Source organism: Oncorhynchus keta, chromosome 25, assembly GCF_023373465.1.
Source record: "Oncorhynchus keta strain PuntledgeMale-10-30-2019 chromosome 25, Oket_V2, whole genome shotgun sequence".
NCBI classification, from domain to species: Eukaryota; Metazoa; Chordata; class Actinopteri; order Salmoniformes; family Salmonidae; genus Oncorhynchus; species Oncorhynchus keta.
In genome coordinates, this window is record NC_068445.1 from 8,682,321 (window position 1) to 8,708,375 (window position 26,055).

Genomic DNA, 26,055 nt, shown 5'->3' on the forward strand with positions numbered 1-26,055 from the left:
AAACAACAACAACGAGTGCTTTAAAAAGATGCACAATGTTCGGTCCATCAGTATCATCTGGTCATCAGACCGGTGCTACTGTGACAGTCTCCGCTTTGCCGACGCACACTTTCTCCATCTCCGGGGAGGACAGAAATCAAAGTTCTTAATTCTTTCTTGTAGCTTCAACCAAAAACACGAACATGCCCAGCAAAAGGAAGAAGAACAAGCGCCGCATGAGGAGGGTGGTAAGTGCGCACACCAGGGTTCCTTCAGTTCCTCCATATTATAGCTAATTATGATTAGATTATTATTTATTTTTTTTGTAATCCGTGCTACACGTGTTCCCCTCCACTCTGGTAGTCGAAGTGCATTGAACAGTTTATCCATTGAAATTCACCAAACATTAAACAATATATCATTGGATGAATGATCCTGACCATGATCGAGCAAACCTCTTTTTAGGCAAACTAAATAGTTTTTCACATTCTAAATTACTGATAGTTTTTTAAAAGACTGGTTGAAGCATGCGAAGAAACTACTGCCAATATAATTTCCAATCCATCAGCCTGGTCTCATAGGCGAGACGTAACATGGTAAACGATAATTCAGGACATTCAAAATTAGTATGATATGTTGTGTTTGGTATGGTTACATAAGACTGAAGGTTACTTATGGCTGTCTGAGTTGGTTGGATGTTGGAGTGCATGGGTGGGTGTATAACGCGAACATCTAGCAATCCAAAGGTTTCTTAGCACGTTGGCTAACTCTAACTCCTAACCCTAAACGTTAGCCGTCTAGTAGTCACCTACCTAAACCACAACAAATTGAAATTCGTAACATATCATACAAATTGTAATTTGTAACATCATACGAAATGAATGATGGACATCCACAAATTAATACCATACCAAACGTAACAAACAAATTTAAACTCCCTGATTTTTGTTTACTTTGTTACGACCTAACCCTGAGTTCAGGTTGCACAATCCATATATCCCAATCCACCCAGCTACATGATGGGCTTTGGATGTAGCTCGTCTGGCTACATGACCAGCACCCTGCCTGCCGAACTGTTTTATTTAGTCTACTCCTGGCTCTGTAATGTACCAGGCACGGCGCGCCTAGTTGGCAATGTATGATTAAGGGCCATGCATAAAGTTTGATCTCGCTGTGTACTTAGCCAAGTAGGTTATCAACTTTTTTGTACTTTTTACCCTTTTTCTCCCCAATTTCGTAATATTCAATTGGTAGTTAGTCTTGTCCCATCGCTGCAACTCCCGTGCGGACTTGGGAGAGGCGAATCTCGAGAGCCATGCATCCTCCAAAACACAACCCCGCCAAGCCGCACTACTTCTTGACACACTGTTCGCTTAACCCGAAGCCAGCCGCACCAATGTGTTGGAAGAAATACTGTACAACTGGCAACCGAAGCCAGTGTGCATGCACCCGGCCACCACAATGAGTCGCTAGAGCACGATGGGACAAGGACATCCCAGCTGGCCAAACCCTCCCCTAACACGGACTACGCTGGGCCAATTATGTGCCGCCTCATGGATCTCCCGGTTGCGGCCGGCTGCGACACAGCCCGGGATCGAACCTCGGATCTGTAGTTACGCCTCTAGCACTGATCAGTGCCTTAGACCGCTGCACCACTCGGGATGCCATATCTATAAATTGTTATAAAGAATCTGTGACATGGCCATGCTGGTTCTGAGATTTTGTTGTAAATCTGATTTGAAGGTTTATCACTAGCACACATTATTGGCGCAAATTGTGCAGAACAACACAGTGGTTTGCACTCTATGTTTGCGGCAATTGTTTGGCCAGTCATTTAGGCCTAAACTATCACCTATTCATTTAATTGTCGTGCACGGGATTAGAGCACTTTAATTTAGGACTACTGGTTGTATTATTCCACCATCTTTCGCAATTGTCTAACCAGAGGTGGGATGGCATTACAAACGTGCACATAACTGTCACAATGCTTTGCACACTCTGTGCTTGGGTGGGGGGCGGCTGAAGATCCTTTCATTTGTGTGTGTGGGGGGGGTGATGAGAGTCCAGGAGTTTCATGTATCCTCCATTTTAGAACGTGGTCCTCCTCCATTTACAGCATGATAATGTAACGCAGCAACAGGACAGTTCTCTGTAACCCTTCTCACAATGTATTCTTCCTTTCACATAAACTGACTTGAATGTGTATTCTACAAATCACAAAATTTCAATTCCCTTTGTGACTTTCAGTTGTAATGTTATCCAGAGCTCTGTCATAGCTCAGCAATAAGCCAGTAGGCCTAACATTGTACATGCACTACACTAGCGATCCCTTGCAAATACTTCTCAATATGGTGAGAAAGAAGTTCTCCTAAACACTCTCTTCCCCCTAGTTTTCTGGCAAGACTCCACTCAAACCAAGCCTGTATTTGGTAATGAATCGTAGGCATGTCCTCCACCAGACTGCTTTTTTTAGGAGGGCCTGTGCCATGAAACCTTTCACAGACGCCCAAATAAAAACGTATCCCAAATCAGTTAGCCTTATCACCTCTGCGTGCTCTAGATATCTACGGAGGTGCGTGGAAGGGAGGTCTCTTGCTGATTGACACTCCGAGCACTAACTAGGGCTCATGTTCTGCTTACTGACTTTCATAACATGTGCTTTTATTGTGCTCCCCCGCCTTTTCAAAACAGTTTTTCTAGTTTATTTCCAAAGGATGATGATGCCTAGTAAATGTCCTTCAGACCAGTCCTGTTGATGACGGGTTCAAAAAACCTCGAAATCGTACCATTACAAAAGGGGCAGGGAGGGGTTGGTCTGACGGACAGACCAAAGGCAGAGCTGTTTTTGTATGCACACTCACTGGGCTTATGCACTTGGTGGGCTGTGTAAACTCTGCTGGCTGGCCTTTCGTCTCTTGCAGCTAACGAGGCGTAGGGTATGATTGTAACCGGATTATAATGCGATTAGTTTACTGTCTGCCATGCGGGGCCCCATCCGGAGCCCTGAGCCCTGCTGACTCGCAGGTTTCGGTCCCGCCTGACTTGACCTGTCAGAATCACTCAGATTCAGCTAATTTACTGCCATTATCTAACTAGTTTGCACCCCCACCCCCTGCCCCATTGATCGGCGCCATAGCTCAAAGGTTTAGTCCTCTGTCCCCTTTGGGAAAACATGTTGATCCTAATTTGGCATCCCTGGTATTTCATCGAATAGAATACCCCCCCCCCCATCAAACCCAAACTAGATGAGGAATTCAATAACTAACAGCCCTCTGGCTGGATTACCTTCAGCAGCCTCTCCCCATATTTTTTTCTCTACATCTTTCAATGTTTAATCAAAGTGGAGTGATTCAAGGTAAAGTTAATCTGACACCCTTCTCTCTCTCTGTCTTTCGCTCGCTCGCTCTGTGTGTTGAGCAGCAGGCCCAGAGGAAAGTCCTTGAGGAGCAGCATGTTGCTGGCACTGGCAAAGGGACCCCAGGAGTGGCTGCTGTGGCGGCCCCCCCTGTTAAAGTCAAAGAAGTGGCAAAGTGTCCAAAGCTTGTCCCCATACAGACTCAAGTAGTAAACGTCCCCGTTGTAGCGCTGCTGGCCCCAGTCGAGGTACCGGAGCCTAAACCTATGGTGGCGGCGTTAGAGGCTGAAGTGGTTGCAGTAGAGGTTGAAGTTGAGGCGCCAGTCGAAGCTCCAGTAGAGGCTGAAGAAGCCACATTGGAGGTCGAAGCCCCAATTGAAACCCCAGATGTGGTCGACGGCCCAGTTGAAGCCCCAGAAGAAACTGCAGTGGGGCCACCTACAGAAGAAACGGCAGTGGGGCCACCTACAGAAGAAACTGCAGTGGGGCCACCTACAGAAGAAACTGCAGTGGGGCCACCTACAGAAGAAACTGCAGTGGGGCCACCTACAGAAGAAACTGCAGTGGGGCCACCTACAGAAGAAACTGCAGTGGGGCCACCTACAGAAGAAACTGCAGCAGTGCAGGAGGTTGAAGAAAGCTTCATTCCAAAGACGGAGCTAGTAATGGAGGTAAAGGCCCTCTCCCATTTTGAATTTGTTTGCGGACGGAGAGTATATGGGGTCAGGTGCAGTTTCTGGCGTGTTGGGAAGGGACTGAGAGGGGGCAGTAAGAGAACAGTGTGTTCTATTTAAGAGGCTGTACATGTACACAAAGAGTGGGCAGGGCCTCTGTTGCAGTCACTATATATTGCCGGGTACATTAACATGGTCTACAGTGTAAATGATTTGTTTCTGTTTTAAAACTGATTTCACTTGTGTTTTTCAGAAGATTGTGGTGAGAGTAATTGGATAAAATGAGATTGATTACATTTCTCTGGAGCTGTACAGATCTAGGATCTTAATTTGAGCCAGTTTGCTACAGCAGGAAAATAATCCTGCAACAAGAGGACATTTGAATTATTATGTGGATTATAATTAATGGACATTTTTGTAGGGGTTGATCCATTTTTCATACGGGAAAATGAAGTGGAAATTACAAACGTGTTTAACATTTCCTGTAACAAGGTGATCAAATTAAGATCCTACATCTGTATTAAGGTTTAGTGATGAATCATCTTAGCCAATGAAGGATAAAGCTACTTGCGACCCGCAATAAACACCAAATCATCTGTACTTGCGGGTCGCAAGTAGCTTTATCCTTCGGTGTGTGAAAGGTTCAATCTTATGAAAGTTAAATGTTGGTAGTGTCATCGTAATAGTTTAGTTTATGCAGCTGTTTGTCTTGTTCAGTGTCCTGTGTTGGAAATGTGTACGGTGCTTGTTGGCATTTGTTCAGCTGCTATAGTGTCTCTAAAGTGCCTCCCTCGCTGTAGCTAAGCTATGACCACATATGACGTGTGTGTGCTGACATGTGTGTGGAGCACGGGATGAGCGGGTGGTTATACACGATGGTTGGCTCTTGGTCAAAATGCCTCTTTTCCCCAGCCCCATGCTGCTGGACATACCATGGACATGTCAGATGCTCCTTAGCCCTATAGGCACAAACTTTCATTAAAGTAGTTTAGGCGCATCCACACGCATAGCGGATGTGTTATACACAACCCGTATCAGGATAGTTTTATTGAGTTGATGAGATTGCAAATCCTTACACTCTTAACAAAGGAGCTCCGAGACCGTGCGCGAGCACACACACACACACACACACACACACACACACACACACACACACACACACACACACACACACACACACACACACACACACACACACACACACACACACACACACACACACACACACACACACACACACACACACACACACACAGGTGTTGGTATATAAAGAGTGGACAGTTGGTGGCTCTGGTCAGTCGGTCGTGGTGTCTTCACCATGGGCCTCATATTCAGACAGAGTTTTTGGAAGGGGTACTGTCGATGGAGAGCCCTTGAGTATTTAAACAAAAGGAGTGTGGGGGTATGGAAGTCTCGGTGCCTTCTTGCTGCCTGGCAGATGATTTGATCACCTAGTGCTTCTGCATGTGAGGCAGACGCCTGGAGTTTGCTAAACGGCATTCACACTTGGATTGGAACTGGTGCTTTGGTGAGATGATATGAACATTGAGCTCTTTGGCCTCCCAAGCCAGTGGTGGGTTTGGTGTCGAAATGAGAATACATAAGCAGAAAAGGACCCCGTACCTACCGTATAATATGGTGGATCTTTGATGTTATGGGGCTATTTAGTTTCCACTGGTCCTGGGGCCCTTGTTAAGGTCAATGACATCGTGAACTTTACTCAGTACAAGGATATTTTATCCCAAAACCTGGTTGCCTCTGCCAGGAGGCTGACACTTGAACACAAGTGGATCTTCCAGAAAGGCAATAACCCCAATCACACATCAAAATCCACAAAGAAATAGTTAATTGGCCACAAAATCAACATGTCTGCAGACTTGAATCCCATTGGAAAATCTGTGGTTTGAATTGAAGAAGGCAGTCCATAGGTGCAGACAAAGGATATCAAGAAACTCTGGAGGATTCTGTATGGAGGAATGGTCTAAGATCCCTCTGTTCTCCAACTCATAAAATATTTTAGGAAAAGGCTCAGTGCTGTTATTCTCGCAAGGTGAGGTATTGAAAACGTGTCATTTTGGACCTCTACCGTTTTGAGAAAAAAATGATATTACTTGTTTAAACAAAATCTCTTTCTCTGAGCAATTGTATTAGCATGAAATAATATACATTCCCATAAAAAATGTGCATACAATATAGCTCAGTATTTTAATTACACTGAACAAAAATATTAACGCAATGCAACAATTTAAAAGATTTGACTAAGTTTTTTTTGTAAACTGTCATGGTCAAAACATATTGATACAACAGTAGCTAAGATTGGGTGGGAAGTCTGTCCATAATAAAGCGCTGCTCTTCATTCTTAACAACACTATCAACAAGGCAGGTCCTACAGTCCCTGGTTTTGTCACACCTGGACTACTGTCAGGTAGTGTGGTCAGGTACCACAAAGAGGTACTTAGGAAAATTGCAGTTGGCTCAGATCAGGGCAGCACGGCTAGCCCTTAAAAGTACACAGAGAGCTAACATTAATGACATGCATGTCAATCTATCATGGCTCAAAGTGGAAGAGAGATTGACATCATTACTTGTTTTCGTAAGAGGTGTTGAAAATCTGAAGGTACCAAACTGTCTTTAAAATACTAGCAAACAGCTCGGACACCCATGCATACCCCACAAGACATGCCACCAGATGTCTCTTCACAGTCCCCCAGGCTAGAACAGAACAGGCAGACAGTACTACATAGAGACATGACTACATGGAACTCTATTCCACATCAGGTAAATTATGCAAGCAGTAGAATCAGATTTAAAAAGCAGGTAAAAATACAGCTCCTCTTCCTCCCGGGGAAGGACTGCCCGTTCCATGATCTCGCCATCACGGTTGACAACTCCCATTGTGTCCTCCTCCCAGAGCGCTAAGAACCGTGGCGTGATCCTGGTACTTATGGAACAGCAGGGGACTGTGAAGTAACGGCACCTAGTAAGGCCCATCAGGCCCTACACCCAAACAAAGGGCACCTCTGGCCTGCTCGCCCTACCCTCCCTACCACTGAGGGTACACTCACTTGGCTCTGTATTCCACACTCAAGCCTCAGCAAGACGCCAGGACACCTGCAAGGAATACCTCACACAGGAAGCGGCGCAGGTCCTAATCCAGGCACTTGGTCTTGACTAGTAACTCGCTGTTGGCTGGGCTCCTGCCTGTGTAGTTCAACCTTAAACCCCGCTCCCCCCTTCTGGCCCCCATCCGCTACAAGATTTAAAAGTTCCACTGGGTACCAAAAATACACCTTATGGAACAGCGGGGACATGCAAACATAGGCACACACACATGCATACACACACATGATAACATATGTACTGTACACATGGATTTTGTGTTGTAGATATGTGGTAGTGGAGTATGGGCCTGAGGGCACACACTTAGTGTGTTGTGAATTCTGTAATGAATGTATTATAATGTTGTATAACTGCCTTAATTCTGCCGGACCCCAGGAAGAGTAGCTGCTGCCCTAAATACAAATACAGTTCATATAAGGAAATCGGTCAATAAATTCATTAGGCCCTAATCTTAAATTCACATGATAAACCTTAATTCACATGACTTGGCAGGGGTGCAGCCATGGGTGGGCCTTGTAGAGCATAGGCCCTCCCACATGGCAGCCAGGTCTACCCACTGGAGAGCCAGGTCCCTCACCCCCTCTACACCCCTCAGACGATCCCGCAGGGGAATTACCTGGATGTGGAAGTCCTGGGCTGGCGTGGTTACACATGGTCTGCAGTTGTGAGGCCGGGTTGGACGTACGGCCAATTTCTCAAAAACAATGTTGGAGGCAGCTTATGGTAAAGAAATGAACATTAAATTCTCTGCCAACAGCTATGGTGGACATTCCTTCAGTCAGCATGCCAATTACACGCTTCCTCAAAACTAGAGACATCCGTGGCATTTTTTGTGACAAAACTGCACATTTAAAATTGTCTCTATATTGTCTCCAGCACCAGGTACACCTGTGTAATGATCATGCCGTGTAATCAGTTTCTTGATATGCCACACCTGTCAGGTGGATGGATTATCTTAGAAAATGATTTCAGACCCGCCGTCTCTCTCTTCCCATCTCCTACATGTGGACACATTTAACATATGGAGAAAGCCTCTTCAGAATAGAACAGGCTATCTCTCCCACGTGTGTTGAATCTTTTCTCTGTTTAGCTCTCCAGAAGTTCCCCTCCATTGGCATTGGGGTGTCACATTTAGCTCTGTTAGCATTTCTGTGGTGATTTCTAGTTTTTTACCTTGACGTAATATTGTTCCCTATTAAATTTTTACAGTAAAAACAGGAACTTGGCTTCTAGGAAGAAAGAGGGGGAAGGGGATGTGTACTAGGAACTTTATGTACATAATATTCTCTGAATAGGTTCAACTAATCTGTCAGATAGAAAGGGCTGCACTTGGATCAGTTTAGTACATTTTGTTCCTTTAGCATTTATGGGGCCTGCGAGACGAGCTGCGATCCGACCATTTTGGTACACAGCTAGGGATATGAGTGGGCTACTGTGGCTGTAGCTGTGTGAATATAGGCTGCTGTTTCGGAGTAAATGGAAGACCTGTAGCCCATAACCCCTCCCTCACCCTACACAGCTGTAGCCGAGCTACAGTGCATTCTGAAAGTATTCAGACCCCTTGACTTCTTCAACATTTACACACAATACCCCATCATGACAAAGCAAAAAGAGGTTTTCATAAATTCTTGCAAATGTATATATAAAAAAAACTATACCTTTTTTTTTACATGAGTATTCAGAGCTTAGGTGCATCATGTTAACATTGATCACCCTTGAGATGTTTTTACAACTTGATTTTGAGTTCACCTGTGGAATATTCAATTGATTGGACAAGGTCCCACAGTTGACCGTGCATGTCAGAGCAGAAACCAAGCCATGAGGTCAAAGGAAATGTCCGTAGAGCTCCGAGACAGGATTGTGTTGAGGCCCAGATCTGGGGAAGGGTACCCCCAAAAATGTTGTATGTAGTATTGAAGGTCCCCAAGAACACAGTGGCCTCCAACATTCTTAAATGGAAGAAGTTTTGAGCCACCAAGACTCTTCCTAGAGCTGGCTGCTCGGCCAAACTGAGCAATCGGGGGAGAAGGGCTTTGGTCAGGGAGGTGACCAAGAACCGGATGGTCACCCTGACAGAGCTCTGACAAGTCTCTGAATGTCCTTGAGTGGCCCAGCCAGAGCCTGCGCATGAACCTGATTGAACATCTCTGGAAAGACCTGAAAATAGCTGTGCAGCGATGCTCCCCATCCAACCTCAAGGAGCATGAGAGGATCTGCAGAGAGGAATGAGAGAAACTCCCTAAATACAGGTGTGCCAAGCTTGTAGCATCATACCCAAGAAGATTCGAGGCTGTAATCGCTGCCAAATGTACTTCAACAAAGTACTGAGCAAAGGATCTGAATTCTTATGTAAATGTGATTTATTTTTAATAAATGTCTAAAAATGCTTTGTCCTTATGTGGTAATGCGTGTTGAGGGGGACAAACACTTTCTGAATGTAGTGTATGTATGGATGGTTCTCTCCCTGCTCGATATACATACACTACATTCAGAAAGTGTTTGTCCCCCTCAACACGCATTACCACATAAGGACAAAGCATTTTTATATATATATATATAATTTCCACAATGAGGTTGGAATAATATTGTGAAAATTATGACAATGCTGCTTTTATTGAAAAGGCTGTTTGAAATGACCGCCTGAAATTTCAACCTGTATTGGTGGGATGGTGTTTTGGCCTTCCATGGTGACATCACCATGCTTTTCGTTTGTTAATAGACCAATAAAGAGTTCCAAACCTCTGCCAATAACAGATAATTTTCAGTTTTCCTCTCCCCACTCAGACCAACCCCAGACAGTCGTAGCGAAAAAAATGTAATGAGAAATTGCTCTTTGCTAAGAATACATTTTTTGTTTCTTTTTGACCGTTTTAATAGAAAACGATCACAGTACGTTACTTGTTACCCAGAAATAATTTGTTATTGAAATACAAAATGGCTGCATTGGACCTAACTGTTCACAGGTGTGCCTTTGAGGTTACACTGCTGAGCGCAGGTTTTTCAGCTTTTGTGACTTTGGTGACTTTTGTGTTTGATGAATGAGCTTTTGCTTTTGTCTCCTGGTGTAGCTAGCTGCTGAGACTTGGCTAGTTAGCTACGGGACATGGCTAGCTTAGCTACACGGCTTAGCTAGTCTGGCTAGCTATCCTACCAACTTTTTCTACCTGAAAAGATGGAATTACTAGCCCGCTCTCTCGTTTAGCTCAACCCACTACCGTGCTGCATTGACTAAACAGACCGTCCTAGCTTCACAGCTTATCAGTCGAGAGCCACGCTTTTAGTCATCGCATGACCAACATAGCGCTAGCTTCCTTTGGATAACTTTGTGCTAACTAGCTAGGCTACTAGCCCAAGTGGTGAATGCTAGCTACATTTCACCTTGTTCTCAGATGAGCTGTTTTCTTTAGAGCCATTGCACCTGTTAGCTCAGCCCAAGGGGTACCGAGCAAGGCCCAGGCCCTGACTCCAGCACCGGTACATCCGTGCCCATGCAGGGCATGTCATCTGTCTGGGTCTTGAACACGAGGATGCAGCATTCGACGACGCCCAGTCATGTATCCATTGTGGGGATTTTGCTGTGATCACCCTCTGTCAGAGAGTGTGCAGAGCAGCCCAATGTGATTCCTCTCCCACACTGCCTTCGAGCGGGGAGAGAACCATCCAGACCCAGACCTCATGGGCTGACACCATGGATGGCTATCCTGAGGACCTTCACCTAGTTTTCCTCATCATCGAAGAATACAATGGCATGATGATCTCCTCCAGATAGAGGAAGAGGACAAAGAGGCACACACTGTTACTTCTAGGTCCTTAGTGGGGCATCGATGGTGGATGACAGATATTCACTCATTGACATCTTCAAACGGGCAGCGACCATACGTATTCAGTGGCCCGAACTCGAGGTGGGTGGCAGCGCAGAGAGGGACTGGTACGATGGCAGGGACCTCCCCTTTCGCACCATCCCATGAGAGAAACTCCTCTCAGCCATCCCAGCTTGAACATTATGTCCCTACTGCTGGCTGAGCAGGCTGATTTGATGTTAGAAATGCATAATCTCCAAGCTATCGGTAAGCCTAACCCAGACCTTTGGGATGAGATCTGTGTCGTCACAGACCTCAACCGCCGAGCCTCCAGGAGCGCCATTCGAGGCTGTGGCCACACCATGAGACAGTGGTAGAAGAGAGAGCCTTGTGGCTCAAATTCTCCAGCCTGTCGGAAAAGGAGAAAGCAGATTATCTTGACGCTCCCGTCAACCAGAGGGAAATGTTTGGGCCGGCTGTCTCCGGCCATGCGGCAGAAGTGCAAACTTTGAAAGGAGGAGGGCAAAGCCTTCAACTTTTGCCTGCCCCGTAGCCCCGGCTATCGACTAATTGTCCGTCGCCACCAACACTGTCCCCTAGTTCCAGTGTGTTAACACTCCCCTTTTCAATAAAAAAGTCTGCTGTATCCAGGCATCATGCCAAGGACACAGAGCAAAAATACAATAAAAAGGAGACTTGCTCCATCACGACCAGAGGGTGCTCCGGCACCACTGGTGAGCGAGAGTCTACTGACCTGCTGGCTACTCGTCATCAGAGCAGGGAACTGCCGTGAATGTTCAGTCCAGCCCTGGGTCTAGTCCATGGTTACGAAGCGTTACGACTGCAGTTCGTGCAGAACTTTGGAATCAGTAGTGACTGGCAACTCGGCACGCATACTTGAGGAAATCTCTATTACGCAATGTGGCTATCAGGGCCATACTAGCGGCAGAGAGTCACCTCTGCTTTACTTCCGGTACTTCCTGGTTTCCTGCAACACTGCTGCGTTCTTCACATTCAACAGTTTCCCATGTGTATTAAGAATGGTCAACCACCGAAACAACATCCAGCCAACTTGACACAGCTGTGGGAAGCACTGAAGTCAACGAGGACCAGCATCCCTGTGGAACGTTTGACACCTTGAGTCCATTCCCTGACAAATTGTGGCTGTTCTGGGGGCAAAAGGGGGAGGGGGTTGCAGCTCAATATTAGGAAGGTGTCCTTAATGTTTTGTACACTCGGTGTATGTTCAACGTGCTGTCTCACTCTATTCGTAGAGGTGACTGGTTCACCTCAGTCGACCTGCAGAATGCTTATTTTCACATAAGCATGCTGCCAGCACACAAGGTTTCGAAGGTTTTATTTTCAAGGCACAGCCTTGCTGTCCCATTCAGGCTAGATTATTCAGCAAGTGTGTAAGAGACAGCCCTCACACCCCTGAGAAACCTGCTATGCACCCCATCCCGGGTGCAGGGGTTCAAGACACGACTTCCCGTGTAACCCACCTCTCAGAGCTAGGGTTCAAGATCAATCAGAAAAATTGTTGTTTGGTGCCAACACAGAGAATAAAATACATTCTCGCTCTTACCAGGCAAAGAGTCATTCCGACAGTGCCTTTCCCTATTCCACAGGGAGTGCTTGGTTATGATCAAGACATGCCTCTGAGTGCTGGGGTTGATGGCCTCCATTTCAGTAGTACATCTTGGCCTACTGAGAATGAAACTTCCAGCACTGGGGGTTTGCGCAAGTCTGTGTACACGGCATCACTTCAATCGTCAGATAAAGGCGACCTCTGCATGTCTCTCCTCTGCCACTGAAAGAGCCCCTCGATTCTTCATTCATGGCACTCCCCTAAGGGTAGGGGCAATGAGGAAAGTGGTGACGACCAACTCCTCACGCATGGACTGGGGCGCAGTTCACGAGGGGAAGGCAATAACAGTGTGGACCCCACAACTCCGGATTGCTCACATAAATGATCTTGAATTGCTCACTGAAACTATGTTCTTGAACTTTGTTCTCTTCTCTCTGCCTGACATGGAGAGAAGAGGGGGGGGGGGCAGCTTGACTTGTGTGTTTGCACCTCTAGTGTGTTTTCCAAGGGAAGGTTTATGATCTCTGAAATGTGTGTTTCTCAAAACCTTGGGTTTAAAAAAAAATGGGTTGAAAAACACAACAATTAGGCACCACCCACCCACCATTGTTTCTAAAATAAACTGACATCATGTGGTTGTCAGAACCCAAGTCTGAATTGCCTTATCCTAGACTCGAAATGAACATTATGTCCCAAACCTACTATCTATTTACTTATAGTAGTCAGTCAATATGTATATTAATAAAGAATTCTTTCTCTCTACCACTTGCAGGCCGCATCCATCCCTGAGGTTCCTGTGTCAGCTCCTGACCAATTTGAGGTAAACCTAGTACTGAGTGTATATCACCCATAGTTCCATAGTTCTGTTGCATGGTGTTTTTTTTTGTGTGTGTGTGTGGCGTCTTTGACCGTGTTCTACTGCATGTTTAGACACATGACGAGCCGTTGGTGAAGGCCGAAGTGGAGGCTGAAATAGTTGCCACGGTCCAAGCGGAGGTCGAGGCAGTAGTCGAGCCAGAATCCGGGCCCGTGGTCGAGGCCGTAGCTGCCCCAGTAGTGGAAACTGAGGAGGTGGTGATCGACACCGAGGACAGTCCTGAGGTTGAAGCTGAGGTCATTCCTATGGTCAACGCAGATGCCATTCCTGAAGAAGTCGAAGTAGAGGAGACCCCAGTCGCCACAGAGGTGCTACATCATGCTAACGTGCTACGTCGCTAACGACCCTTCTCTGCTTTCACACCTCTGCCTTTCCTGAAAAAGCTCAACTCAAGTCCTTTGTTCTTTTGCTTGATGTTGTCTTGTGTGGTGGTGCATGTACTGCGTGATCATGTGTGGTTTGCTCTGTTCCTTACCCTTCCTCTTTCTCTTAAACAGCGTTCTGAAAAAGCATCTGATATTTATTTTCTGTTTGATTGGATGAGTCTTTAATGAGTAATTTCTCCTCGTTCCAGGATGAGCCTGTCACAACAGAGGCACCTGAAGAGGTTCCAGTTGTAAGCAGACATTTCTCTCTACTTTATTATTGTGCAACTTCTTTTACATGGGAAATATTTAGATGCCACTAGATCCATTTCCTAAGTGTTCATATCAGCTCATTGCAGCCTGGGCTTTTGAGCTAGTGATTGCTCCTATTAGTAAGGTTATGGCTCTACCTAGTGGACAGCTGGAACACTTCACAAATGTTACACTTCAGTGTTTGCTCCACTTGTCGTGCCTGTATTGACCAATGGTCGATTTTTATGTGTCGCCTAATTTTTGCTTTGGAATCAAACTGACCTGTCCCCAACCTCTCTCTTCTAGGAAACAGAAATGATCCCAGAAACGCTGTCGGAGCCCGTGGTAGCCCCAGTTCATGAAGCCCCCGTAGCCAACGTCGCTCCCTCAGAGCCCCTTGTAGAGGTACTGCTGACCAACGCATGACATTAAGCCTTCTCAGTCCTAAGGGTGTGAATGTTAAACAAAATTGGGACGTTAACGTTAAGAAAAAATACATAACCGAAGAAGTTAGCGTCCACAAAATTGTAATCACAGTGCAGTTATCACTAAATTATCATCATAAAGGGAAAATTGCATAATAAACAACAACCTAATGCAACAATGATGTAACGTTAGTCGAAGAGATGCATCTTTAAATTATTGGATATAAAGCACTTTGCTCGTCATCGCTAAGTTTGAAAAATGTCAGAGAAAGGCAAGCAATAGCAACGAACAGCCTGCTCTGCACGCTGTCGTACACATCGATCCAGAGCATTCCAAACATGCTCAATGTGTGACATGTCTGATCAGTGGAGGCTCCTTAGAGGAGAAAGGGGAGGACCATTCTCAGTGATTTTCAGAAAATTAAAAATGCTAAAACATTTTAAAAGTTATACTTTTTAGATAACTATACTAAACATAATCACGTCACCAAATAATTTATTAATACATACTATTTTAGGTCTACAGTAGCCTCAACACCGTTCTCTAGTGTAGCACTGTGGTGTAACCGAAGGACAGCTAGCTTTTGTCCTCCTCTGCGTACATTGGCTCCTGGACTCTGTCCACGCATTTCAAGGCTGCGTGGAAACAATGACTGGTAAATGATCCAAGACCAGCTCAGTTAATCCCTACCATTGTGACAATGAGTCGTCATAATGCTGCATCAAATGTACATGATCTTAGGGGCATTGGCAAACACAATGTAAGTCATTTAATTTATGTAGCCCTAATTGCACCAAATACATCTGTTTATTCTACAGCTATTGTAAGCAGTAATCATGAGCCTATAATCCAGAGTAACACTGTTAGCACTGAGACGGTGTGCAATAGTAGGAAGACCACTTTAAGCAGCTCACCATTCACTATCAGCTCCAATGTAAATAACATGAGTAAGTCTACCTCTGAAAAGCTTCCCAGTAAAGCATTAAAAACAATCAAGCAACCAAGAAAAGTGCTAAAAATAGCCCATATTAACATATGTAGCCTAAGAAACAAGGTCCATGAAGTTAATAACTTGCTTGTAACAGATGACATTCATATTCTGACTATCTCTGAAACTCACTTAGATACAGTGGTAGCAATACATGGTTATGCCATCTACCGAAAAGACAGATATGCCAACGGAGACGGTGTTGCGACCTATATTCAGAACCTCATTCCTCTAAAGCTTAGAGACAGTCTAATGTTAAATACTGTTGAAGTAATATGGCTACAGGTTCATCTGCCTCCCCTAAAGCCCATTCTTGTGGGAAGCTGCTGTAGACCACCAAGTGCTAACAGTCAGTATCTGGATAATATGTATGAAATGCTTGATAAGGTACAGTGGGGAGAACAAGTATTTGATACAATGCCGATTTTGCAGGTTTTCCTACTTACAAAGCATGTAGAGGTCTGTCATTTGTATCAAAGGTACACTTCAACTGTGAGAGACGGAATCTAAAACAAAAATCCAGAAAATCACATTGTATGATTTTTAAGTATATAATTTGCATTTTATTGCATGACATAAGTATTTGATACATCAGAAAAGCATAACTTAATATTTGGTACAGAAACCTTTGTTTGCAATTACAGAGATCATGGGTGGCAAGTTAACCCTAAATATTTCTAAAACTTAAAGCATTGTATTTGGAACATAACACTCACTAAACCCTAAACCTCAACTAAATCTTGTAATAAATAATGTGGAAATTGAGGAAGTTGAGATGACTCAGCTGCTTGGAGTAACCCTAGATTGTAAACTGTCATGGTCAAAACACATTTATACAGTAGTAGCTAAGATGGGGAGAAGTCTGTCTATAATAAAGCGGTGCTCTGCCTTCTTGACACTATCAACAAGGCAGGTCCTACAGGGCTCTAGTTTTATCGCACCTTGACTACTGTTTAGTCGTGTGGTCAGGGGCCACAAAAAAGGACTTAGGAAAATTGCAATTGGCTCAGAACATGGCAGCATGGCTGGCCCTTGGATGCACACAGAGAGCTAATATTAATAATATGCATGTCAATCTCTCCTGGCTGAAAGTGGAGGAGAGATTGACTTTCTCACTATGTTTTATTTATGAGAGGTGTTGACATGTTGAATGCACCAAGATGTCTGTCTAAACTACTGGCACACAGCTCGGACACACATGCATATCCCACAAGACATGCCACATGAGGTCTCTTCAGTCCCCAAGTCCAGAACAGACTATGGGAGGCACACAGTACTACATAGAGCCATAACTACATGGAACTCTATTCCACATCAGGTAACTGACACAAGCAGTAAAATTATATTTAAAAAACAGATTAAAAAAACACCTTATGGAACAGCGGGGACTGTGAAGCAACACAAACATTGTCAGACACACACACACGCACTATACATACACATGGATTTAGTACTGTAGATATGTGATGGAGTAGGGGCCTGAGGGCACACCGTGTGTTGTGAAATCTGTGAATGTATTGTAATGTTTTTAAAATTGTATAAACTGCCTTAATTTTTCTGGACCCCAGGAAGAGTAGCTGCTACTTTGGCATCCATAATAAATACAAATACAAAACCTATGAGCCTCATGGTTCTCACCCCCTTCCATAGACTTACACAGTAATTAGGACGTCCTCCAACCTATCAGAGCTCTTGCAGCATGAACTGACATGTTGTCCACCCACTCAGAAAGGATCAGAGAATTAATCTAGTACTGAAAGTATAAGATACAGCTAGCTAGCACTGCAGTACATCAAATATGGTGAGTAGTTTACTCAAAGAGAGGCAATAGTTGAACAGTTTTGAACAAATACATTCCTTCCAAAATGGGGAGAGAGAGAGAGAGAGAGAGAGAGAGAGAGAGAGAGAGAGAGAGAGAGAGAGAGAGAGAGAGAGAGAGAGAGAGAGTCATTCTTTTTCAGTTGCACTTACTTAGCTAGCAAATGCAGCTAGCTAGTTTAGCCTTCTCAAACACCCCGCTCAAAGAGGGGTGCTATGCTAGCTGGCAATGACTATCTAGCACAACACTGGAACTCTTCCAAGTCAAGGTACCTTTTGGTTTTAGTAATTTATTGACCTAAACTGGTTACTGACTGTACACTGTAACGTTACTGCTTGATTCTAGCAGGTTTACTATCACGTTAGTTCTATTGGCTGTGTTGACTATGACATTACATTAGCTATTATGGTGACAACAATGTAGGCTGTGTGTAGCAGTTATGATATGGTTTGGCTTGGAAAGTTTTTTTTCACCTGGTCACATTCAGCTGATGTGTTGTGCATTGACATCCACAAGTGACGAAGGGAAAAGGTGAGAGGAGGAGAGTGCATAGATGCGAGAAGGAATACAACGTTATTAAAGTGAACGGTGTTTGCGCGTGATCAGCAGTGTATTCATTCCGCCAACTCTGTTGAAAAAAGTTTCTTAAACTGAAATGATTGGGATAAACATACCTGAATGTTTAATAGAAACTCTCGTTTGCAACTGTTGGACTAATGATTACACCCTATATCAGCTTGATGCAGGCAAGAATATGCAAGGCAGTATTGAATGTGCCACTGTCTGTCCATGTGTTACCTCCAAAATGTTCTCTTGACCTGTGTGTACCTACGTTGTAAACTTTCATTCATAGGCTAGGTTGTAGCAACCTCAAGATGGGTGAAGGTGGAAATTTGAGTATCATATAGTAGCCTAAACCTATTGATGTTACATTTAACTGGATGAATGACATGTGAATGACCGTCATCCTATATGCTGTAATAGAATTAAGGGCATGCTCATGAAATAAAAAAACAAATAAAATCATCCTCCCTCATCTTAAAGGGCACTGACAGCCACTGGTCTGGACATGCAGGCCATGGATGTTCTGGGACATTTTGAGCTTCCAGGAATTGTGTACAGATCCTTGCGACATGGGGCTGTGCATTATTATGCTGAAACATGAGGTGATGGCGGCGGATTAATGGCACAACAATGGGCCTCAGGATCTTGTCACAGTATCTCTGTTCATTCAAATTGGCATAGATAAAATACAATTGTATTCGTTGTCTATTTCTTATGTCTGCCCATACCACAACCTCAACGCAACCAATGTTGACATCAGAAAACCGCTCTCCCACACAACGCCATACACACCATCTGCTCTGTAGATTTAATCTGTGAAGAGCACACTTCTCCAGCATGCCAGTGGCCATCGAAGGTGAGCATTTGCCCACAGAATTCGGTTACAATGCCGAACTGCACGGAGAGCACGTAGATGAGCTTCCCTGAAATCGTTTTTGATCATTTGTGCAGCAAGTCTTCAGTTGTGCAAACCCACAGTTTTATCAGCTGTCTGTGAGGCTGGTCTCAGACGATCCCGCAGATGAAGAAGCCGGATGTGGAGGTCCTGGGCTGGTGTGGTTACATGTTATCTGTGGTTGAGGCCGGTTGGGCGAACTGCTAAATTGTCTAAAACAAAGTTGGAGGAGGGTTATGGTAGTACAGTTCTCTGACAAAATCTCTGGTGGATATTCCTGCAGTCAGCATACCAATTTCACGCTCCCTCAACTTGAGACAGCTGTGGCATTGTGTTGTGTGACAAAACTGCGCATTTTAGAGTGGCCTTTTATTGTCCCCAGCACAAGGTGCACCTGTGCAATGATAATGCTGTTTAATCAGCATCTTGATATGCCACACCTGTCAGGTGGATGGATTATCTTGGCAAAGGAAAAAATGCTCACTAACAGGAATGTAAACAAATTTGTGCACAACATACGCTTTTTGTGCGTATGGAACATTTCTATGAACTTTTATTTCAGCCAATGAAAATTTTTGACAAAACGCTTGCAGACTCGAGTGGTTTACTATCGAACACAACAAATGGCCACTCGACAAAAGGCTTAGGGGCCAAGTGTTCGGTTTGAGATTCAGTTTATGACTGCGGTAGATAAAACTTCATTGCCCCCTATAGCGGTCATACGCAATAGGACCATATTCTGCATTGTGAATTCACATGGAATTTAATGAAATTTGTACGGAAAACCGATAAATGGCCGTCTAAACACTAAGATTTGTTTTCCCATTTGTCACATCCCTACTCAGTCCCTTTACTTTTCTCAGTAAGAAAGGAGAAATGGAAGTTAAGTTAGAATTGGAACATTGTGTAACAGTCCTATGCTCTCCAGGCCCCAGTAGACCCTGTCATCGATACAGTGGCCGACAACTTTATCATCACAGAATCTGTCCCCACTCTGGAGGCAGCCATGGCTGAGCCCGCCATTGAGGAGCAGGTGAGACCCGGGCTCCAAATCATACCTACTCTTAACACATACACACAAGGATGTCGTTTTGGCACACCCTTAATCACCTGCTGGCATCCCGTCAAGTCTGACTGTGTGTCATCTCTGTTCAGGTGCCCGCAGTCCCAACAGATTCACTTGAGGCCCTATCGGAGTCGCTGAACAACGTCCCCCCAGTATCTGAGCCCGCCCCTGTCACAGCTGATAAAGTCATCGCCGTGAGTCTTCCTACTTTTTTCTATGCAGAGACTGAGGTGCCCAATGCCAGGTGTAGTTTTGGTAGAGCAGACATGAGACACATGCTTACTCCTGTAACCCCGTTGTCTGGTTGGTCTCTGGAGGCAGGTGACAAAGATTACCGGCACTCTCTGGAGGACCTGCTGATCAGAGTTAAACCATAATAACCTACAAGCTTTTCATCTTCTCAGACTAATTTATAATAATGACTCAAACAGCTCTTTACGCAATCACCTTGGTATATTAAGCACTAAAATACAGTGCCTTGTGAAAGTATTCGGCCCCCTTGAACTTTGCGACCTTTTGCCACATTTCAGGCTTCAAACATAAAGATATAAAACTGTATTTTTTTTGTGAAGAATCAACAACAAGTGGGACACAATCATGAAGTGGAACGACATTTATTGGATATTTCAAACTTTTTTGCAAATCAAAAACTGAAAAATTGGGCGTGCAAAATTATTCAGCCCCCTTAAGTTAATACTTTGTAGCGCCACCTTTTGCTGCGATTACAGCTGTAAGTCGCTTGGGGTATGTCTCTATCAGTTTTGCACATCGAGAGACTGACATTTTTTCCCATTCCCCTCCTTGCAAAACAGCTCGAGCTCAGTGAGGTTGGATGGAGAGCATTTGTGAACAGCAGTTTTCAGTTCTTTCCACAGATTCTCGATTGGATTCAGGTCTAGACTTTGACTTGGCCATTCTAACACCTGGATATGTTTATTTTTGAACCATTCCATTGTAGATTTTGCTTTATGTTTTGGATCATTGTCTTGTTGGAAGACAAATCTCCATCCCAGTCTCAGGTCTTTTGCAGACTCCATCAGGTTTTCTTCCAGAATGGTCCTGTATTTGGCTCAATCCATGTACCCATCAATTTTAACCATCTTCCCTGTCCCTGCTGAAGAAAAGCAGGCCCAAACCATGATGCTGCCACCACCATGTTTGACAGTGGGGATGGTGTGTTCAGGGTGATGAGCTGTGTTGCTTTTAAGCCAAACATAATGTTTTGCATTGTTGCCAAAAAGTTCAATTTTGGTTTCATCTGACCAGAGCACCTTCTTCCACATGTTTGGTTTGTCTCCCAGGTGGCTTGTGGCAAACTTTAAACAACACTTTTTATGGATATCTTTAAGAAATGGCTTTCTTCTTGCCACTCTTCCATAAAGGCCAGATTTGTGCAATATACGACTGATTGTTGTCCTATGGACAGAGTCTCCCACCTCAGCTGTAGATCTCTGCAGTTCATCCAGAGGGATCATTGGCCTCTTGGCTGCATCTCTGATCAGTCTTCTTCTTGTATGAGCTGAAAGTTTAGAGGGACGGCCAGGTCTTGGTAGATTTGCAGTGGTCTGATACTCCTTCCATTTCAATATTATCGCTTGCACAGTGCTCCTTGGGATGTTTAAAGCTTGGGAAATCTTTTTGTATCCAAATCCGGCTTTAAACTTCTTCACAACAGTATCTCTGACCTGCCTGGTGTGTTCCTTGTTCTTCATGATGCTCTCTGCGCTTTTAATGGACCTCTGAGACTATCACAGTGCAGGTGCATTTATACGGAGACTTGATTACACACAGGTGGATTGTATTTGTCATCATTAGTCATTTAGGTCAACATTGGATCATTCAGAGATCCTCACTGAACTTCTGGAGAGAGTTTGCTGCACTGAAAGTAAAGGGGCTGAATAATTTTGCACGCCCAATTTTTCAGTTTTTGATTTGTTAAAAAAGTTTGAAATATCCAATAAATGTCGTTCCACTTCATGATTGCTTCCCACTTGTTGTTGATTCTTCACAAAAAAATACAGTTTTATATATTTATGTTTGAAGCCTGAAATGTGGCAAAAGGTCGCAAAGTTCAAGGGGGCCGAATACTTTCGCAAGGCACTGTATGATCAAATACTTTGGTGCAGGCTATCCTCTCATCTGAATGCTCTCGCACATTTTGAAATGTGCCCATCCAGGAGTTCTTGCTTCCTCGTGAGTTTCTCTCGCCCATCTTTGGATCAATCCTCCCCCCTTGTGGTCTTCCTTTTTACATTTTGTTCATTTCCTGGGCTGTGGGCTCCTCCAGCTCCTTTTATTGCATCAGGAATGTCATCTAGTGGGTGGCACTACTGATTTTAGTTGTGCGCTCAACATTGACTGGGTGTGTTGCCTTTGCAGGCTAAAGAGGGAATTGAAGCCCAGATGGAAATCGAATCCAAAAAGGACGCCACGGATGAGAATACTGCCCTGGATGTCCTCTCTGGACATTTCTCAGCCCCCCAGCCTGTCATCTCAGAACTGCAGTGTCACACGCAGCTCGCCTCTGCGCCCGTAGAGCTCGCCTCCGTGGTAAGAGCATATAGTGACACGACCGTATCCAACTTTCCCAATCAATTACGATCTGTCTTTACGCGTATTGTAAATCAACCACCTCCTTTCTTACATTCCCATCGAAACTCCTCCCGTGTTCTTTAGGATATCCCAGCAGAGGCAGCATTGAATGGACATACTGCAACTGAGGTGGCCATTGAGGGATAGATCTCTGCAGGTGAGGACTTGTTGTTTAATCTCCCGAAACGCTTCGTTTGAACACACGCACTTGCGTTGGGTCTAAATTGGCATTAACATTCTGTTATTGTTTCTGTCTCCCCATAGATTTCCTCAGTCAGTATGGAGGACTGAAGAGAGCCTCACGGGGAGCCGACCAGCAAATTTTACTTTTCAATATTTAGGGCTTCAAGGGACCGCCGGGAATTTATTAACATCCAACACACAGTGCCTTTCCTGCTTAGGTTCTCACCAAAAGAAAATCAAACAAACACATTTTAATGCGGAATCAAGGCGGAGGAATAAGAGTCTTTGGATCAGAATGTGAATATTTGGAATGAACAAATTATGGCTTCTTTCATAGATTTCTGTATCGTAATGCATGTATTGTGGATTTGCATCGATTGTAAATGGCATACATTGTGTATGGATACTGTAAAGTTAATGAATGTGGAAATGACTTGTCTTCGCATTTGGACCATGTTTGTATGGATGGGAGGGGTATTTCCTTGTACGTGTTTTCTACATGCTGACTACACCGGGCACGAGCGTGTGTCTGCGTGCTCCATCACATGCATGCTGATTTTGTCCATCCACACCAGACGCGATCAGGACATGCACGTTGAAATATCAAAACGAACTCTGAACCAACTATATTCATTTGGGGACAGGTTGAAACACATGAAACATTCATGGACATTTAGCTAGCTAGCTCGCTGTTGCAAACTAATTTGTCCTGGGATATAAATATTGGGTTGTTACTTTACCTGAAATGCACAAGGTCCTTTTTTTCCCTGGATCTTTGTAGAATTTTGACCCATTTTGAGTCACACAAAATCGTGTGTCCTCTACTCTGACAATTAATCCACAGGTAAAAGTGGAAACCTAGTTCGTTTCTAGTAATCTCTCTTTCTTCAGTCTTCTTCTGTGGACTTTATATGGCGGTTGGTAACCAACTTTAAGGTGCATTACCACTATCAACTGGACTAGAGTGTCGATCTCAGTTCTGCTTTCAATCACCCGCGTGGGTCTATACTCCTAAAAACCAATGAGGAGTTGGGAGATGCAGGATTTACAGCGTGTCACGCGCCAAAAATAAAACCGAGTTCTAGTTTAGCGCCTGGCTACGCAGACGCTTGCGAGCAGTTTGGATGATTGAATAGCATACCCATCCTCTTCACTGTGTACTGACAATATGTCTACAGTCCTGTTGGAGAAAGTCTGCCCTGGGCAATGAGAAAGGGTGTGAAGTTTTTCAGGCCCTCTGGACAGATTATCTTAAAGACGTCCTCTGGCGATTTTCTAACTTTTACTGTTGAAAAGCGATATCCCAAGTATATATACAGTAAAGTACACACAATAAAGGGTAGAAATAATAGAGGAACGAAAGAGGAAAGCCCCCCCCCCCTACTTATGCTACGTTATGACTTACCTGGACCACCTATTGAGATGTGCCTTTTAAGCCTTTTAAGTAAATCAGGTGTTAAATGAGGTGAAAAGGAGACTGGAGTTCAGCTTTAACGTTCAATTAACTACACTCAAATCTGGCCACTGAAAATGGGGACTTGTAGATCGTGTTTGTTTTTAAAAATTATATTTTCTCATTTTGTTTTGTATAGACCATTAGATGTGGTACAACCGCAGTTTGCGTACACGGTTCCGTGCTCTGGAAGATACCATGAGGAGTTATGTAATGAATATGCTGGGTTGGATTTCATTCACCTTTTTGAATAAAAAGATGTTACTCACCGTGATCCAGTTGTTGGCCTGTTTATTCTACATTAAATGTAGTAATCAGATGTATACTGAACAAAAATATTAACACAACATGCAACAATTTCAACAATTTTACTGAGTTAGTCAATTGAAATAAATTCATTAGGCCCTAATCTATTGATTTCCCATGACATAGGCCCAGCCAATGAGAATGAGTTTTTCCCCACAAAAGTGCTTTGATACAGACAGAAATACTCCTCAGTTTCATCAGCTGTCCGGGTGGCTGGTCTCAGCCGGATGTGGAGGTCCTGGGCTTGCATGGTTTAGCGTGGTCTGCGGTTGTGAGGCCGGTTGATGACATTGGAGGTGGCTTATGGTAGAGAAATTAACATTTACATTTTCTGGCAACAGCTCTGGCGGACATTCCTGCAGTCAGCATGACAATTGCACGCTCCCTCAACTTAAGTCATCTGTGGCATTGTGTTGTGTGACAAAACGGCACATTTTAGAGTGGCCTTATATTGTCCCCAGCACCAGGTGCACCTGTGTAATGATCATGGGGTTAATCAGCTTCTTGATATGCCACACCTGTCAGGTGGACGGATTATCTTGGCAAAGGAGAAACTCTCACTAACAGGAATGTAAGCACATTTTTACACACAATTTGAGAGAAATAAGCTTTTTGTATGTATGGAAAATATCTGGGATCTTTAATTTGAGCTCATGAAACATGGGACCAACACTTTACATGTTGCGTTTTATATTTTTGTTCAGTGTAAATGTTCAGCTTGATTTCAACATTGGCATAATGTTTGAAACTTCTTGCACTACCATAGAAGCTTTCAGACAGTTGAACCAATCAATTCTTTTAAACTACATTTTGTGGCATGTAATACAGAGTTTTCATTAGCTCATAATCCCTTTTCAATATTTTAATTTAATAATACCACACAAGTATTTATTTAATAGTTGAAAAAAGTTAACGTTACATGCCAAAGGCACAACATAAGGGTAGCAGCAAAGGAACATTATTACAACTAGTTCTGTCGGTGTAACCTACCTAGGAAAAACACCATGCTCTAGTTCTATGCATCTAGGATGTTAATTTAGGAGACTGGTAGCATTTGCCAAGTTGAGTCATTTCTAAATGTATTTGAAAGATCTCCACAGATCCAAAGATGTCTGCTACTTTAGCAAGTGTATCATGAGTAAAATAAAATGCAGAATAAATATAAATAAAGCTAGAATCCGCACTTGCTACATCTATTTTTTGACTTATAAATGAATGAAATATATATATATACCCATTTGATTCTTGAATATCTATATTACAATACTATAAGCCTCTAACTGTGGGGTAGCTCTCAAACTCTACATGGCATTCTGCCTTCTCACTACAGTTCTCAGCCGTTGGTTTTGCCCACAACTGCATCATTTGAACTACAATACCGACGTGGTCTTTTAATGTTTAGAAGCATCAATAATCATTGCTTGCGATACGGCTTTCGAAACATATGGTTCTTATTTTTCATCAGCCAGAAATCCTTCAAATAAAAAATATACACTTACTGTAGCAGTCTTACACATGCATTCGGCTATGGGTGCCTCCATCCGATGAAACTACACTTCCTGAGCTACACTTACACACAGGTGTTCGGAGCATGCTAGCTAGCTAATTAGCACAGGTGGTCACTTCTTGTCTTCCATAAACAAGCGCTGTATCATGGAGATATGGCCGTGTGGGAACACTAATCCTAACCCTATCAAGGTGTGTATCAATTTAGCCTTTTGTTTTTAGAAAATTATCTCTCTCTCATATGAAA

At 43.9% G+C, this 26,055-nt stretch overlaps 1 protein-coding gene across 3 annotated transcripts; it reads left to right on the forward strand.

The window, feature by feature from the left end:
• Positions 1-24,270, forward strand: LOC118358100 (calphotin). 3 transcript variants are annotated; one of them, XM_035735554.2, is made up of 11 exons: positions 3-227; positions 3,400-4,005; positions 13,289-13,336; positions 13,447-13,701; positions 13,968-14,009; positions 14,317-14,415; positions 19,631-19,735; positions 19,858-19,962; positions 22,148-22,318; positions 22,445-22,517; positions 22,625-24,270. In XM_035735554.2, exons 1-10 carry the CDS (start codon positions 183-185, stop codon positions 22,505-22,507), a joined length of 1,539 nt encoding a protein of 512 aa, XP_035591447.2. In that variant the 5' UTR covers positions 3-182; the 3' UTR covers positions 22,508-22,517; positions 22,625-24,270. The 3 variants fall into 3 exon arrangements, with proteins under 3 accessions (XP_035591448.2, XP_035591447.2, XP_035591449.1); XM_035735555.2 differs by lacking the exon at positions 13,447-13,701 and having other exon boundaries at positions 1-227; XM_035735556.1 differs by lacking the exon at positions 3,400-4,005 and having other exon boundaries at positions 6-227.
• The last annotated feature ends 1,785 nt before the right edge of the window (positions 24,271-26,055 follow it).

What these genes read in the sequence shown, in the direction of transcription:
- LOC118358100 (XM_035735554.2), top strand. Translation starts at nt 183, where the DNA reads ATGCCCAGCAAAAGGAAGAAGAACAAGCGCCGCATGAGGAGGGTG. An exon ending in AGACGGAGCTAGTAATGGAG is followed by an intron (nt 4,006 to 13,288) that starts GTAAAGGCCCTC and finishes TACCACTTGCAG; the next exon opens with GCCGCATCCATCCCTGAGGT. An exon ending in CCTCAGAGCCCCTTGTAGAG is followed by an intron (nt 14,416 to 19,630) that starts GTACTGCTGACC and finishes TATGCTCTCCAG; the next exon opens with GCCCCAGTAGACCCTGTCAT.